We start from the raw sequence: 11,953 nt of genomic DNA, 5'->3' as shown, positions 1-11,953 counted from the left end.
AAGTGATACTTAATTAGTATAGCAACACTGTATGTTTACTTTCTTACTTTGTTAGTGTGTTGAAGTGAATTCGCCAAACCGTTTCCATTCCCAAACTTGCCGTATCTTTAGTGACGGACATGCATGGAATATACTGGGTGTTTTGCGGGCCGTGATTCTCATATCTTCTTCTTCTTCCTCAGCGAGTATGCGCCCACTGTTGGGCATACGCCTCTCCAAATCTCCAAGCAGCCCTATTTGCTGCTTCTCTCCTCCAGAGTGGGCCTGCAATCTTTTTAATGTCATCCTCCCATCTTGTTGAAGGTCTGTGATCTGGTCTTTTTGAACGAGGCCTCCACGCTAGGACACGCTTGCTCCATCTCATATCATCTCTGCGACATATGTGCCCGGCCCAGACCCATTTAAGAGTAGCAATCCGTCGGCCGATGTCTACTACTTTGGTCCGTGTCCGGATCTCCTCGTTTCTAATTCTATCGCAGAGAGATATACCGAGCATACTGCGTTCCATCGCTCTTTGTGCAACTTTGAGCCTCTTCATTCCGCACATGGTTAGTGTCCACGTCTCGCAAGCGTAGGTCATAGCGGGCAGTACGCACTGGTTAAACACCTTGGTCTTCAGTGATTGTGGTATTTTAGCTTTGGAACACATTCTTTAGTTTACCAAAGGCAGCCCAGCCCATCTGTATTCTGATCATCTGATTCTCATATGGTCATACTGAACAAGGTGTCCCCATGGGCATGGGACTGATATAAAACCGGCCAAGTGCGTGTCGGACTCGCGCACTAGGGGTTCCGTACCATTACGCAAAAAACTGCATAAAAATTGAGTTGGTTGTATGGGAGCCCCAATATATTTATTTTATTTTGTTTTTAGGGTTCCGTACCCAAAGGGTAAAACGGGACCCTATTACTAAGACTTCGCTGTCCGTCCGTCCGTCTGTCACCAGGCTGTATCTCACGAACCGTGATAGCTAGACAGTTGAAATTTTCACAGATGATGTATTTCTGTTGCCGCTATAACAACAAATACTAAAAACAATAAAATAAAGATTTAAATGGTGCTCCCATACAACAAACGTGATTTTTGACCAAAGTTAAGCAACGTCGGGAGGGGTCAGTACTTGGATGGGTGACCGTTTTTTTGCTTTTGTTTTTTTTTTTGCATTATGGTACGGAACCCTTCGTGCGCGAGTCCGACTCGCACTTGCCCGGTTTTTAGTATTTGTTATAGCGGCAACAGAAATACATCATCTGTGAAAATTTCAACTGTCTAATAGCTATCACGGTTCATGAGTTACAGCCTGGTGACAGACAGACGGATGGACAGACGGACAGCGAAGTATTAGTAATAGGGTCCCGTCTTTTACCCTTTGTGTACGGAACCCTAAAAATTGTGTAAAAAGATTACCCTTGGGCCCATACGTTTCGTCTACTTCGGGCCCTTATCTCAAGGCAAGGGCCCATTAAATAATGTTTAGAGATTTTGTGTTTAGTGCCCTGGGGAAATTTATTTATGAACATATTTCATTTAAGAATTGACAAAGTGTGTGAATGACATTTTAAATGTCAAGTTTCTATGGCAATACGACATTTATAATGACACCACACTTCAGTTGTATTAAAGTCGGTGCAGAGTTAGCTTAGGCTGACTATATCATTTATGACATAACATTGTGTATTCTTGGGGTTAGGTTGCCAAAGCGAGCTTATGTTCCTTTAAGATGTTTATTTGTGACGTTCCACGGCAAAAGGTACCTTATGGCGGTTGGCGCTTACGTCGCATAGCGCCGCAATAATATTGGAGCGGTGTTGATAATGGCGTTAGCGGCAACCGCCATAAGGTACCTTTACCCGTGGGACGTCACATTTATAACGCACTTTATGCTATGTGGTGATTTTTGTAAAACTAATTATGTTACCATTATTTTCTGTAAGTTGTATTACTATTCCGAAAAAAAAAACAATCATAGACAATATTTTTATTTCCTCAAACTCTCTATCAACCTGTCAGCCTCTCTGAATCCCGCCTCTATGGCCCCATGGACCGCGGTGTGTCTATGGTGCGACGTGGCTTCCCCCGCGAAGCATACAATAGGGAAATTGTTGCTGTGGTAAAGAGGTTCGCTCAACGTTATGGCGCTGCCGCCATTTTGTTCGTTGGCAACACTGCGGTAGGCGTACGCGCCTCTGGTTAGGGAATTTGAAGCCCATTGCGTCCTGAAAACAAAAACGGTCGCTATATACCCAGAATTTTTTATTTAGTTATTTATATAAGAAGTCACAACTTTTTTGTTAAAGACAATGCTCCACAAAACCACATTTTGTTTGACTGTGGAGTCTCACTATACTATACTACTCGTAAATTAAATTTAAATATAATAATAGGTTTACATTCGGAGTTAAATAGATAACTAAAGTTAAATAGATATTAGGTACAGTAAAGTGTAAAAATATGGGTGCACAAATCATCTCAAAAATACGTCCTATCATAGCTCTTATGTCAGTGAATTAAGAACTATGGGACATATTTTTGAGTAAGTTGTCTACACCCATATTTTTACACTTGACTGTACCTACAGCCATTTACAGCGAGTAGGTAGTTAAAATTCTAACAAAAAAATACAAGTTGGTACGTTTGTTGGGGCATAATATTGTACATACCATCGGCCCGATTCTAAAGGCCCCAGTACACAATGGGCCATCGCCGGCCACTCCAAGGGACGCATTTATACATTAGAGGGAGCCAGTGATATTGCTATCTCATTCTACCGCATGGCTGCGTCCCTTGGAGTGGCCGGCGATGGCCCATTGTGTACTGGGGCCTTAACTTTAAGATACGTCAATTAATAGATCTAGAAACGATATGGATTAGATATGTCAGTGTCAAATGTGACGTTTCTTCAAATAAATATGTCACTTTTGACACTGACACATCTAATCCGTATCATTTCAAGATCTATTAATTGACGTATCTTAAAGTTCGAATCCGGCAGCATGACTTTTTAACCAAGAGCCATAATGAACTCGTACTTCCGCCGACCGAATAGTTCTATGTCAGTCCAATAAGAGCATTTTCTCTTGTTTTAGCTACAATTTACAGTACAGTCTGACAAATAACCGGGCAAGTGCGGGTCGGAATCGCGCACGAAGGGTTCCGTACCATATGCAAAAAAAAAAGCAAAAAAAACGGTCACCCATCCAAGTGCTGACCACTCCCGACGTTGCTTAACTTTGGTCAAAAATCACGTTTGTTGTATGGGAGCCCCTTTTAAATCTTTATTTTATTCTGTTTTTAGTATTTGTTGTTATAGCGGCAACAGAAATACATCATCTGTGAAAATTTCAACTGTCTAGCTATCACGGTTCGTGAGATACAGCCTGGTGCATGACAGACGGACGGACGGACAGCGAAGTCTTAGTAATAGGGTCCCGTTTTACCCTTTGGGTACGGAACCCTAAAAAGAGTAGAAATTAAAAAGTGGCAATACTGCTGTCCCGTTTTCTTATATAGATTGATTTGAAAGGGACGACACTACAATATTGCCACTTTTTAATTTCTACTTTGTCAGACATATATCTTACCTTATAATATTCTTCACCGGCGTCACTTCGAACTGCCTTCTCACGATATTCAGCAACTTCTCCACCCCAGTCTTCACGCCTTCCAAGCTGACCTTCTCCATTTCCTCCGCGCCTTCTCCATATATCCACGCCAGCAATACATTAGGCTGATGCTCCACTGTTAAGAAGCTATAAATCTCCGTGATCCACTTATCTTCTTTAGAGAATTTCTTCTTATCTTCTTCTTGCCAGAGGAGAGTGAAGTTGGCAGGTGATTTCGGCCACCAAGGCTTCTCGAACTCGATGTAGATTTTGCCGAGAACGCAGAATTGTAGGTTGTTTATGGCGTTGACTTTCTCGCCGGGTAGCGGGGGGTTGAAGAGTTGAGAATGCCTGAAAAATATATTAATCATCATCATTATATCAGTCGAAAGGAATCCATTGAACTTAGGCCTTTTTTAAAGACTTCCACAACGGCCAGTCGTGTTCCACCCTCATCCAACTAGTCTGCAATATTGCAGAAAAAAAATACAGATCTTCTGTTAATAGTTTGGAATATTTTTTGCCTACTAGGTACCTACGAAGAAGACATCTTGAGAAAACTGGACCAGATCCAAAAAGCATTCCCCCCTCTGGCTTGGAAGGTTAAATATCAGTCGCCTTTGCAAAAACGAGTACCTTTGTCAAACTATCAATTCTTGAGATTATGTTGCCGAGCGGACCGCAAGCTCGGGATAAAGGGGCCCACAGATTAGCAGTTCGCCGGACGATATCAGCCTGCCAGTTGTTCGGAGCTGTAATATTATGTGATAAACTGACAGGCTGATATCATCTGGCGAACTGGTAATCAGTGGGCCGCTTTAGTAACCCTTAGCAAAATGCCGGGCCGGGAATTAAATATTCCCATATTAGGCAAAGCTCTGCGTAGGAGGCACCACTAGTACATAGAGTAAACAAACCTCACTGACATCATCAATGACACATCATGCGTCACTAGATCAATCACATGGCCTACCGTGAAACACGACAGTCGAAAGTTCGGTTTCTGCCTCTCTATCACTTGCTAATTCGATCGATAGAGAGGCAGATAAAGAAATTTCGATTTTCGCATTCCGCGGTAGGCCACCTGTAAACAAACCGCCTTGGTGCATCAATGTCATAGTGAAAACTTGTCTAGTGTGCTTACCTCTCCTTCAAAACTCCGATAGAAACAGTGACGATGACACTCTTAGCAGCGTACAAGCTTCCATCCTTACACTTGACGTGCACCAGAGGGCTGCCAGAGTCCCCTTGGCTGCTGCTCCACTTGATGCTCTCCACCTCTTTGTTTAGCAGGATGTTGGCGGGAATCTCCTTGGACGGGTCTGGGTATTTGTTCTGTGAATACGAATATATTGTAGCAATTTTACTGTAAACTTTTTTTTGTTTTTTCTGAGTGGAAAAAATAACGTATAGGCGTCTTTAACGTTACTCAGCTTTGTGTAGAGTCTGTGCAGAAAAAGAAGAGTCGTGGAATGTATGGGGCCCAATACATTCCACGATCCTTCTCTTTCCGCACATTCTCTATCATATAAAGTTGCAATCGACCGAATTCGATTTGATTGAAAATATGCGATTTATTGTCTATGGAGCCTTTTATTATGCTATTTTTTATGGAAATCCTTACCAAAAGCACATCCAATATGGTAGCGTACCCCTTCCCCTTCCAATGGAGCATGAACTCCCCTTCACAATTCCAAAACTCCTCCAACCCCTTCAATGACTTCCCTTGCTTTGGGTCCTTCTGTCCCCCCAGGTGACTGTTTCTTTCATACCACTCCAGAAACATGTTGGTCAGTTTTGGATCCTTCTTTAGAGTTGTGTTTGATTTGGCACTGTGAAAGGATGTAGGTATACGTGAAATAAGAAGCGTGCAAAAAGAAATACCCTACACACATACACCCACCTCACAGAGTTGTCACATAGATCTTTATACCTTAATTGTGGTCCTGAGGTACCTACTGACTTAACATTATTAACCTTTTAAGCGCCATAGAATTTTTCATCGAACTTGCTCGACTGCTCGTGTCACCGGCGGTACGAAGTCACACGAAGTTTTATCTTATTTATCAGACCGAGGCAAAATGAGTCAGACTAACTAGTATGTATTATATCAGTCTACGGCGGTTAAAAGGTTAACGGAATTACACAACAACTATATTCAGAGTCTTTCAGAACCTGATGGTCTATAGCTTTTATAAACGCAGATCTGATGATCAATAGAATCTCCTACCTACTAACTATTTATTAGATAGAAATTAATCAGAACCAATAGAACACCCTGATCCCTCTGTCTGGTAAGAAAAAACCAGAATTGCAAGTTCGAGTCTTTCCGTGTGAGTTTTTCTTAAGCAGACCACTGACGAGCCTTCCAAATGGATGCCGTTACAACGGATTCATCCAAATGGACGGCATCCTAATATTAAACATTGTACGTTTTTGACTTTCACGGACCGATTTTGGATTGCAGCCACGCTATTTGGACTGTTGGAAGGCTCGTCAGTGGCCACCTTTAACTTACCAAAATTTTATGGGGCTATAAATTCAACTTACGCATTCCTCACACATTCAGAAATCCCCTTCTTACTGTTCTTATCCGCCTTCCCCACTTCCTTATTTAAAGCTTCGACGATATCCTCTGCTTTGTCGTTCGGCACCAGATCCCCGTTTGAGAGGAGGAACCATTTGTTGCCTGACTCTGGCCGGCCTAGTAAACCCAGTGGGTTGGCTAGCTCGAACACTACGTTGTCTTTTTCACCGTGGCACCTGGAATAAAATAGGATGTCATGTAACGTCTTTTATGAATGTGTCCTACGGCGGTAGGTAGCACGTTCGCATTTTTATGGCTTGTCACCATGCCTGTCACGCGACAGATTAGAACGTTCTAACAAGTATGTAAGTGCGAAAGGGACGGGCATAGTGACAGGTACAGAAATGGAACCATGTAGCGTCCGCTGGACCAAAAAAGGAAGTTTTTGATGTTTTTTCTTAACTGCCGCACCTCGCCAAACCATAACCAGTAACTTAAAGCGTGCTGTATGAAATATCACTGATTAGAAGTGGCTTGTGTAGTTGAACTGAACAAGATCGAATTAGAAAGAGTACTTCTGATAGTTGCGTGCCTCATAATTAAATTGTTCATGCCCCCGATTAGCCTCAGCACCAACCCAGCCCGATTCTAGCCCCAGTACCTTTAACCCAGCACCATTTAGTCACCTATAGCGGCTTTTCCTTTGCCTATCACTACTTACGACTGTGCTCGGAGTCCTGACACCATAATCCGGTGGTACTGCAGGAAGAGAGGGACTACCGTAAACAGGGCCGTCTTAAACTATGCTGGGGCCCCTGGGTACATAAGAATTTGGGGCCCTTTTGGAAAGTAAAGCAAGCAAATTAAACTAACATTTTTCTACTATCATCTTCTATTTATTATGGGTAATCAAATATACTACTACAAAATTACTGTCTGTCCTTCGGGGCGCCCTGAGGATGGGGGCCCTGGGCACGGGCCCCGTGTGCCCTTATGGTAAAGACGGTACTGACCGTGAATACCGAAGTTCGCAAATTGCGGGCATCTTTCTCTGTAATTATACGTATACCTCTTAATTTGAGCAAAAGAGAAAACATGCCTGCAATTTGCGAACTTCGTTGTTCGCGCGGCCCTCAGGTAGCGTATGTTCGTCGTACATCTACCAAGCAGCGCCTAGGTCCACTTTCCCCTCTCCAAACTGTACGGAGTTGATTCTGCCCCTGATCCTGTCAGCAGCATCTAGTCCCAGCACTTTCAGCCCGGCGTCAGGTAGACTCATAGCGGCTACTCATGAGCCTGCTCTGTATACTCGTATGACTGGTCTGACACCGTTTTCCTTGAGAGACAGCAACAGCGGATCTGCGACCTACTACCACGCGTTAAGCACCGACTTCTAGCCACAGCACCTTCACCGTACTACGTATGACTGCAGAAGTGCAGATGTCGTCTAAAATCGTAATCCGTACAACGGCTGTTCTGTGACCTACTATACTACGTAGCCTACGTAGGTAGAACCAATACTTGTTTATACTCTTACCAAGCAGCGCCTAGGTCCACCTTCCCCTCTCCAAACTGGACGGAGTTGATCCTGCCCCCGATCCTGTCAGCGGCCTCTAAACCCAGCACTTTCAGCCCGGCATCGTGGAGTCGCCGTAAAGCAGCTACGCCTGACGCGCCGCAGCCTACCACCACTACGTCCATTAGTTGTCTGTAAAAACTAGTTTATATTAGTAAGTACCAGCTCTTTTCATAGAGCGAGCGGCGGGGTATCCTGGTGGTATTGCGATTTCGAGTCTCGCCTGAGGCAGTGAATTTTATTATTTTCCTTTTACTTATATCAAAAGTTCTCTAAGTGTACTTGCTTAGCATAAGTAGGTACAGATGCCTACCTACTTAGATAATTACAAAAGTAATTTTACGGTGCGCTAGTATGCTGGAATGATAATTATTTTTACTAGATAAATTATATTCGCTACGTGCACGTGTACGACTGTCACGCAACCTAGCATCCGCAAATCTAGGGGAAAACTTCAATTCTCTACATCTTATAAAACTATCTACTGAACGGATTTTCACACGATTTTCATCTATCAATAGAGTGATTCTTGAGGAAGGTTTGGGCTGCCGGAGGGCGCTGTGGTGGAATGTCATCGATCCCAGTGCGCCCTCACGAACTACAAAGAGGGTGAAACGCCGGAGTGGGTTTAGTGGGCAGGGCCAGAGAGGAATATACCTAGTAAGACAAGAGTGCTCACTCCATACATCAGTTTTAACGTAGCCGGGAACACGATTCAGATTTAATATTTTATAGAACTTATTACAATTTTGATACGACCTGAAGTGAAAGTCGTGCGTGAGGTGCACGCCAATGACCTAGACGATCAAGGTCGTATCAAAACCAGTTCAAAACCGTAACAAGTTTTAAAATTAGAATCGGACTCCAGAGGGCCTACTGAAAACCACGTTCGACATGTTGCCTTCTTGTCATACTTACAATGACTTACATTTACAAGTGCGACAGAGAGGCAACACGTCGAACGTGGTTCGCGGTAGGCCCACTTACGCAGTATTATTCGATCGCCACCGGCTTGCCTAATTTTGCAGTGAATTGAGACAATTATGATAGGTAGGTGTACTTAATTAAATACCAGAAAGTTATTTGCTTCGCGTGGCCTGTAAGACTGTTATCAAAAGTTGTGTAACGTAAGTAGACCATTTGGAAGATATCCTATAACATGTATAAACACTTATTACTCGATATCTACCCACAGCAACTATATGACTGTAAAAAAATCGTTACTGAATGGCTAAAAATTTTAACATACAAAGAAATTGAATCTATCTTGCTATAAAATTAAATAAATAAAATAAATAATAAAAACAACACATAGACACATGAACACACACACACACACACACACACACACACACGCACACACACACACACTAACACGCATACGCACACACGCATATTAATTAGAAATTTGTCAAAATGCATGGTAAATTGTATTAAAATTTGATTTAGTTTTTAATTTAAAGTATCATACCCTATATTAAGTATAAGATTAAGACTTAGAGAATTATGGTAAATCTTTGTAACAAATGGAAGAGCGGAGCCTTCTGGCACAAGTATTTGTTTACTTAAAAGAAGGTTCTTGTTGTAGTTCTAGTTAAAAAGTACTATTGTGTAACCAATAAATCATTTTTCATTTTCATTTTCATTTTCATTATTACGTCAATACCGCATACCAAATAGAGTAGGTAAGGTAACTGATTATTATTATGTAAGATACCTAAATATTTACCAATAATAATAATAAATATAGCTACATATTTAGGTACTTACAATTAACTAACACAGTATAACCAACAAAATATTAGAAACTATCAGAAATAAAACAGTTGACGTACGGAAACAAAAATACTTTCCAAAAACTAACCTAAAAATATATCGCGAACATACGATCATAGATTATTGCGCGAACGAATCGGAACGCACGGTCAAGGTTACCACAGATAAGTGCTATTTAGACACCTCATAGTATTTAGTATTTTTTTATACTCGATGGGTACGCTGACAGGTGTCATTTTATATCATATCAATACAATTTTGTGAGAATTGGCCTATTACACTTTAATAAAAATAAATTCACTCTACCCATCGAGTTTGAACAATACTATAAATAACTGTCTAATATACTAGTGATCTATACAGGGTGATTCATGAGACGTGAGCAGGACTAATCCTGCACACTCAGTAACTGATAATTGATCGATCACCATCGTGTTTATGTGAAACAACCACACTTTTTCCTATTTTTTAACTTTTTGGTGAGAGCAAATTTAATTCTGTACAATCATGGTCACCCTACTAGACCTAATTAATAAACATAAAACCTCATTAACCATAATGACAACATTTTGTTACGAAAAAAATAAACTGTCAAACTTGAGTGAGATACGAGTTTTCAAATGTAACCAGTCCGTGATGACAGTGATGACATTCAATTTGACACAGAATATCGGTAGTTTAGTATTCTAATTTTAGGGTGACCACGCATGTCGTAAATAAATTAATAACTTTTTTTTTCAACATGACTAGAAAATTAACGTTAACCTCACTAATACTGATACGAGACAGCTGCTTATAATTTACGAAATACGCAGTGTTAGTCCTGCTCACGTCTCCTGAATCACCCTGTATATAGCTCCTCCATTTCGAAAATGTTCCTAAATAAATTGTATTGTATTCTGGTAGTTTTTTGTAAAAAGTTGTACATAGTTAAGCACCTGTAATTATGTAGTCTAAAGTTAATTGATTCCATTGTGTTACGACAGTTAAGCCATTTATATTTAAGTTAGATATATGAAAGTGTGTTAGCGTATTATTATGCGACTTATTATGTGTACGAACTAAGTACAATAAATACAATACAATTTACATAGTTAATTTTTGTAACACAAACGAATCAATTATGTTAAGACTAATCACAGCTTCTTAACTGCGCTTGATTACGTATAGTTAGGTACATTTTTTTGCTATTCACTCAGCTAAATATTACCTTGAGTAAAAATTAACTAATGCTAAATTAGCATCAGTTAAATTTTAAATTTCGCATTACTTCATAGACCGACTAAGCCCGGTCAATAAAGTATAATTAAACCAAGGAATAATATCTAAGTATAATGATTAATATGACTTACGACATATTTCTTGAGCCGTGCACTTAAAGCGACTACACAACATAACTGACTATGACTCGGTTTATCTCGATTGACCCCAGACCCCAGGGTCAATACCTAAGTGATCGAAAGTTATCACAATTGGAGAATAATGTGATAGCGTGGTGATATGAATTGTTTTGTAGTGCGTAGAGCATGGGAATCATGGGTGTCAACATATATATATTTTTGAAGTGAAAACTTCTTTAGCGACGCTGTGCACTTTTTGTGATGGGGAAAAAATGTTAAACTCGCGAGAGCGTAAGACGTAAGACGGACACGTGACCTGATCGAAAAACTGTTACAATGTCATTGAGTTTTCACTTCTGCCGGCACTCCCGGAGTGCAGCCCGTTGTTTTTTTTATTGTAATACAGTCGCCTACAGATATATTGGAGCGGCCGAGCTGCTCACAAATATCTGAACAGGCCTCTATTGTCAAGTCGGTAGAGTGCGGTACAGATATTTTTGATATACCTCGGCCGCTCCGATATATCTGTAGGCGACTGTACGAAATATCATTTGGTATTTACTATAGCCGCTTTCTGGTAATATTCCATTCCGCAGCTGCACTACCGGTACTGAACGCGTCGCTGTCATTGTCAATTTGTATGCATTGGACTAATCCCAATAAAGTCTAGTCTACCCTTTGACTAGGCGCTTTCGTAAAAACTAGTGCCTACGCCAGTTCTCGGGATTTAGCCAGCCTGTATATCCATGCCAATTTTCAGCTTTCTAGCACTATCCATTATTATATTTATTGTTTATACCTAAACTACGACGAGCATTTATTGTGATAAAAATTTAGTATAAGATTAAAACTAATTGCTTTATAATCAGGGTTCATGTTCACATATACCGGGTGTGGCCCGTAATACGAGAAAAAAATTAAACTGTAGGCTGTACTCCTCATACTGACCAACATTTGTTCAGCAACTTTTAAAAATAACTTGTGGTTTGATTTTTAATACACTTTAAAGATTATTCTAAGACGCAACGTATTGCGAATTTTGTTATGTTTAAGGCGTGACAAGCAACGTCAATCACAATGATATGGCGTGGCGATGGCGTCCATTGAAGATAATATTCATTTTGTATGAAA

The 11,953-nt window shown here is 40.8% G+C and overlaps 1 protein-coding gene across 2 annotated transcripts; it reads right to left on the bottom strand.

Moving 5' to 3' along the window:
* Positions 1-1,964: 1,964 nt before the first annotated feature.
* On the bottom strand, positions 1,965-10,873 carry LOC134669637 (spermine oxidase-like). Of its 2 annotated transcripts, none has more exons than XM_063527303.1 (7): positions 10,835-10,873; positions 7,668-7,847; positions 6,154-6,366; positions 5,228-5,435; positions 4,748-4,938; positions 3,583-3,954; positions 1,965-2,217 (listed from the first exon to the last, which is right to left on the bottom strand). In XM_063527303.1, exons 1-7 carry the CDS (start codon positions 10,837-10,839, stop codon positions 1,980-1,982), a joined length of 1,407 nt encoding a protein of 468 aa, XP_063383373.1. In that variant the 5' UTR covers positions 10,840-10,873; the 3' UTR covers positions 1,965-1,979. The 2 variants fall into 2 exon arrangements, with proteins under 2 accessions (XP_063383373.1, XP_063383374.1); XM_063527304.1 differs by having other exon boundaries at positions 7,668-7,838.
* Between the last annotated feature and the right edge of the window lie 1,080 nt (positions 10,874-11,953).

This window comes from Cydia fagiglandana, chromosome 12, assembly GCF_963556715.1.
Source record: "Cydia fagiglandana chromosome 12, ilCydFagi1.1, whole genome shotgun sequence".
In the NCBI taxonomy this organism is placed as follows: Eukaryota; Metazoa; Arthropoda; class Insecta; order Lepidoptera; family Tortricidae; genus Cydia; species Cydia fagiglandana.
This window is presented reverse-complemented; position numbering and strand designations above follow the sequence as displayed.

What these genes read in the sequence shown, in the direction of transcription:
- LOC134669637 (XM_063527303.1), bottom strand. An exon ending in ATCGGAGTTTTGAAGGAGAG is followed by an intron (nt 3,955 to 4,747) that starts GTAAGCACACTA and finishes TATATTTTTCAG; the next exon opens with GCATTCTCAACTCTTCAACC. An exon ending in CCGGTGAAGAATATTATAAG is followed by an intron (nt 2,218 to 3,582) that starts GTAAGATATATG and finishes TTTTGTTTTCAG; the next exon opens with GACGCAATGGGCTTCAAATT.